The following is a 6,000-nucleotide window of genomic DNA, read 5'->3' as shown; positions in this document are numbered from 1 at the left end:
TTGCTTGCTGTTCCTACGCAACAGCAAGCCTCGGCTCAGCTGCTGATCAGTGTAACTTTCAACGCTAAGATTTCGGAATGTGTAGATGTCAGGGTAAGTTTACTTTCCTTACATAATTTAATGTAAATTAATTTTACTGACTCGATATCCAGGTCAGAACAGTATTTTAACATGAATTTTGCAAGCTTTTTTCTGTTTGTTCACTTGCGTATCTGCTTTGAAAACGCACATGAAACATTTCACATCCGTGCACTTCGTTAATATTTTGCCCAGTTAGGAGGTGTCATGTCGCTCGCCATGAAGGGACATTCGCGTTAAGTAGGTAGCATTGGAACAAATACCGCTCTGTAGAGGTGGGCGGATCGATCCTAATATCGATAATGTCGATACCAATGCTGGTATTGATATTGAACGATCCTCATGTAAAAAGATCGATACTCAATCTTTTTTTGTCTCCTGCACACACTGACTGCTGCTCACGCAGATTCATCAGTCTACTCTCTGTCTATAAGAGCAGTGCTGCACTGTGTCACACAACATGGAGCAGCACACCCTTATGTTATGGTTTGTCAACCTCAGGAGATTTTGTTTTAAGTTGTGTTGAGTGATGTTTTTTTTAAACAAAAATGTTGATTGTGATAATAAAGTATTTTGTTGTCATGTACAATGTTTGGTGAAATTCTATCCTAGGTCTTTTGGATCCTTTGGATCTATGAAGCTTAAATATGAAAAAGCATTGGTATTGGTATCGATATCGGCGATACTGGGCCTGTATTTACTTGGTATTGGCTCAATACCAGAATTCCTGGTATCGGCCACCTCTACCGCTCTGTGGTTGTGATGCATTCTAGTGGTTATTGGTGGTATTACTCCATTATGTAAGCAGACAATGACAAATTTGCTGGATGAGTAATTTGTGCAGTATGAACAAACAGCAGAGTTAATTATAGGATCATCTTAGCCATCACTGCAGCAGTTGCCCCCCAGAAAAGTTTCTCAGGAGCGCCACTGGTTATAAATGATTATAAAATTAAACAAATGAGACTTTAGTCTGGATTTAGATTACTCAACAGTATAATTTTCATTCTCCCTGTTTCTGTGTAGGCTCTCAGTTGTCCAGGTGGTTTCCATAGTAGAGAAGCTTGAATCTTCGACTGGACTGGGTTGCTTGACGTGAGTACGTTTCGCTTCAAATCACAGAAGCTTCCTCAGCTAAAATTCTGTATTTTCATTCCCCCTGTACTCCTGTGAGAATGGTTCCTTCCATGTGGCTCCGCCCCCCGCGCTGACGCATCTAACTGTCTTTAATAGCGAACCAACCAGAACGCGAGTATCGAGAGGGTGACGCGAGTCTCGTGCTGCCCGAAGAGCAGCAGCTTTGTGCGACACCGCGCGTGTGACCGAGGATCAGACCGACGGACCGGCAGGACGCTGAGGAGCCGACTGACGGGCGGATCGGAAGCCGAGCTGTTGAGGTGATCCGCTGGTTTTGTGAACACTTTGGGGCGCGTTGGATAGTTCAGATTCAGGGCCGGTAAAAACACCGGATCGGTCTTTCTGCGAGTCGTTCGGAAGGATCGGTTTGTGCGCCGACCATCTGCTCTTTTAAGTTGGATTTGGTGCGCGTGCGGACTTTGGAGCTCCAGCGGAGACTTTTCATCTTGAGGAATATTTAACCATGAACTTTGCTGTCACTCTGACTTGGATGCTTTTGGCAGTGGTTCTTCAGTTATCCACTGTAAAGGTGAGGTTTATTGCTCAGAAAAACCCGCTTTCTCACCCTTTCTCAAGCAGCTCGTCTGTGGGTTTGTTCTTTATTTAAAGTACTGTGACTAATTAATGTGGGGTTTTAAGCTTATTTTCTAAAACAGCCCATTTCCGTTCATTCCCCGACGAAACCATCAGTTTACTTCATTTGTCACTTGTTTTTAGACGTCTGCACAAAAACCAGACTCTGTGTGAAAATGTATCGGTTTTATGTTTCCCTTCAGAGACAGAAACACGCTTTGCTGAAGTTTACAGTGAGATACATTTTTATTTTAGTGAAGTAAAACTTACATTTCGGCTGCAGAGTTGTTCACACAAGTCATGAGTTTATCAGTGAAATTGAGCTTTTTTCTGTTCGGTTTGTTAGCGGCTGCTTTAATATAAGGACAGAATAAATCAATAATAGCGGGATTGCTGAAGCTGTTTTTGTTTTTATCGTGTATATGACAAATCACAGTGTTTATTTCCCTCAGTTTGCATTTAAATTGGATGATTTTTGAACAGTGTGTGTGAAGTGACGACTTTGTGGTCGAGGAGAAGCGGCGGAGTGTCACGCATTGTGCGGCACTCGAACTCGGCTCGGAACACACAAAAACGCTTCACTTTCTCACGCAATATCTGTGCCGGTTACAGCAGCCGCATCAGGATGCCACTTCACAGCGTCAGTCTTTTACCGTCATAACAAAGGTATCTTCCGCTTCCTTTCAAAATAATTCCATTTTTTTTTTAACCCGAAGGCAAGTTCACAAATGTGTTTTTTTTAACTTATTCATATAACGATAGACTTTTTTTTTTAACGTCTTTGCTAGTTTTTTTTTTTTAATACTCATATTATGGCGGCATAAATTAATCATAATGTTTCTGTTGACAGTTGAGTTGTATATTGTCTAACTTTACAGCAGCTGGACCTCTGAAAAATGTTTTTAACCTGGATCACTTTTCATCAAAAACAGTGTAGTCCTGTTTTCTCCTGTTGAGTTTATGACCTAGTTTTCTGTACAGTTTGTATTTTGTTTCTACACAGCCAGTTTGCGTGTTCATTAAAAAAAAAAAAAAAAAAAAAAAAAAATCAGCTTTCATCTCCCGTACTTTTAATTTGAAAGTGCAGTGTTGGTGTGCTTTGTTTTGGTTGAGCGCGGGGGGGGGGGGAGGTAGTGACTGTTTCTTCAACAGGGAAAGTGCATTTTTCACATTGACACTTTTTGTTATTGTAAAGTAAACAAACACTGAACCATAGCTAATTTGCGGCTGGAGCTTTGATGTTGTAGCCAAAATAAAGGCGGATGTCGAAACTCCAGAGTCCTGGGAGAGGCTGCAGCCCACTTTGATCTCACACACACACACCCACACACACGTGTGTGTGTGTGTATATGTGTGTGTATATATATATATATATATATATATATATATATATACATTACACACCTCGTTGAATGGTATGTTCCACCTTTCACCTCATGAAATATTCGTACCATTGAACTCAAACATTCATCATTTGTATAATATAGCACTATAAATATATTGGTACACAAATAAAATTGGATGAATAGTTTAGACCATCTTTAAAAAAAAAACAAAAAAACAAAAAAAACAAACTGCTGCCTGTAACGTAACCTTGCATGACTTATAGCAATCAGGATGATTATCGAAGGTAATTAAGGAACACTGGAAAAGGGGTAGGATTAAATAAATTATATTTCTTCCTACCCCTTTTCAGACATGTTTAAAAGGGTGTACTTGGATTCATATGTGTGTGTAGCCAGATTATATGTGCATAGTATGGGTATATAGACAGGGTATAAACATTAGGAAAATATTTCTTTAATTTGCTGTGGGTTACCTTTATTTATTTTATTTGTAAATCAAAAGGAAAACAAGGAAAGGAAACACAAAAAGGAAACATGAAACTAGAAATGGGAATAATTTGAGTTTGTGTATATGTAAATATGTTTATGTGTGTGTATATGTATAGATATATTTATATCTCTTTGGTGTTAAAGATATGTAGATGCTCAGTAAGAGGGATTATATATTGGGCACTGTTCCACACATTCTAGATGCTCACACTGTGCGCATGCACAAAACCGTTGCAGCGGGATAGTTCACGCCTGCCTGACCATGTGTCCCTCCTGACGTTGGTTCGATGTTTTCAGGGTTCGCTCATTTGGGCTGTTTTGCCGTGATTCCTACTTATTCATGTTATGCGTGAAAGGGCCCTTACTTTCTGGTTGTTACCAGACTCTGTCGCAAAATCCGGGTCCGTCATTAGGGCTGTCACGATTAGGAATTTCTGGAGACGATTAATTGTCAGACAAATAATTGCGATTGACGAATATATTGTCTATTTTTTTTCTTTTTTTTCCCTTCTTTATATTCTACTATTGTAGTATAATTACACAACTCTGGAAGAACATTTGGCTTCTGTGAGTGGAGAAACTGGGAATGGTGCAACATTTTTATTTTTATCTTCATTTTACATACAGTCCCAACTTTTTCTGAATTGTGGTTGTTTCTGTTGCATTTCTGAAATTGTTTCTCCTCATCAGTCACGTTTTGTGCTTAAACACTGCATTAAGCCCATATTGAACAAATAAATACCTTTGGAAAGTAACAGCTGTTAAAGTTCTGCTTTTTGTGATCTGTGCGTCTGAACATCACCACAGCTTCTCCATGTCAGGGTTTTTTTTGTTTTTTTTTTGTGGCTCAGTTCATTCATATATTCTCATTTTTAAAATATGCTTTTAAAGATATTTGACCGTTTATTTCATCTCATGATCTCATAAATTCAGCATACGACGCGCACATGGTGTGAACAGGACGGTAACGGCAGAATCACACCTTTAGAGAAAGTTCAGAGTGAAGTAAAGGCAGCTCCACGTTTTCGTTTTGTTAACATGTTCACTCGGGTTAAAATCCTCTCTCTGCTCCGCGCTCGCTGCACACTGAACGTGTCGCGCCTGCATTCAGGAATCTCCCTCACCCACCCCCTCCCTCGCAGTCTGCAGCCTGTTAACTCCGCACGCACACACAGGCACAGACACACACACCGACAGCTCCGCATTTTAGACGGCTTTTGAAGAAGACGGCACTGTTTTAATCGGCCGTCAGCCTCCTTGTTATTGTCCCGCCTTAAGACGAGAGCGAGGCTGCAGCACAATGTCAGATTCTGAGTCGTTTTATGCTTTGTGGATAAAATAAATAATTCACGGTAATCACAAATATGAAAAATAATCGCAATTGACGAATATTATAATAATTGTGACAGCCTTATCCGTCATGCAGGTTTTTGTACTACGTATTAACAGTGTTGTTGCAAGCGATTTTGCATTGTGGGCTGTTAATGGCCAGCCATAAATAGGTCATTTCTGTTGTTTTTGTGCCAAATGGCCATATAGCAGAATGGCTCACAGGTGTTTGGACCAGAAAGATGAATCGTGACTTAGAGAAATAGACTCTACAGTAAAGAATCGTTTCAGGTGAGGTTTGCTTGATTGTGTTGTGCAAACCAAGCTAGTGGGAAGCGATGAAACTGTTGATTGCATCCTCTGCCAATGTTTTCGCAAGATCAATGTGCCTGTAAGAGTGTTGTGTATTTTCTGTCAGGATTCCGTTAGTTACGCTTCACATGGTGTGAAAGCATTGGAAAGGCATGTCACCACTACCAGCAAACACTGGAAAGTTCTAAAGACCAGATGGACGAACTTACACGCTGCCCGGTTCTAGCAAATCCTCGACAGTGTCATATGGTGTCCATCCACTTTTCAAAGATGTAAAGACAAGACCAGGGGCCTTGTGTATGAAAATGTGTGTGGATTTCATACTGAAACATGGCGTACGCCAAAACCCAGAAACTGCTGTAAGCACAAAAACATTCAGATGTATCAAAGTGTGCATAGGCATGGATCTACGTATGTTCAGTTTTTACATCCCATTGAACGTGGAATTTAGCACACGTGTACATGCACCAAACTCCACTCCGGCCACACCCCCTATCCAAATATGCTAATTTATTCAAATAGTTTGGTTGTGTCATGCTGATGGCACCATAAGTGTGGAGTGTTGTGTGTTTAATGTCCGCTAATGTCTCTGTGTTGTTGTGTGTAAAAAATAAACAAAAAAAAAAAACATTTAGAGACGACGTGCAAAAACAACGAAAGCTGTAGCTCGCTGCAATCTAAAACGAAATGAAATAGGTGCATCCATGTGTGTAAATGCTGAGCACAGAATAGCACA

At 40.3% G+C, this 6,000-nt stretch overlaps 1 protein-coding gene across 2 annotated transcripts in view; it reads left to right on the top strand.

The window, feature by feature from the left end:
- Window positions 1-1,352: 1,352 nt before the first annotated feature.
- LOC117513705 (vascular endothelial growth factor A-A-like) overlaps window positions 1,353-6,000 on the top strand; it is a 49,356-nt gene continuing 44,708 nt past the window's right edge. For both annotated transcript variants that reach the window (XM_034173946.1, XM_034173947.1), the window contains exon 1: window positions 1,353-1,744. In XM_034173946.1, coding sequence (XP_034029837.1) covers window positions 1,679-1,744 — 66 coding nt within the window. In that variant the 5' untranslated portion in view covers window positions 1,353-1,678. The remainder of the gene's footprint in view (window positions 1,745-6,000) is intronic.

Source organism: Thalassophryne amazonica, chromosome 7 (assembly GCF_902500255.1).
Source record: "Thalassophryne amazonica chromosome 7, fThaAma1.1, whole genome shotgun sequence".
Taxonomy (NCBI): domain Eukaryota; kingdom Metazoa; phylum Chordata; class Actinopteri; order Batrachoidiformes; family Batrachoididae; genus Thalassophryne; species Thalassophryne amazonica.
This window is presented reverse-complemented; position numbering and strand designations above follow the sequence as displayed.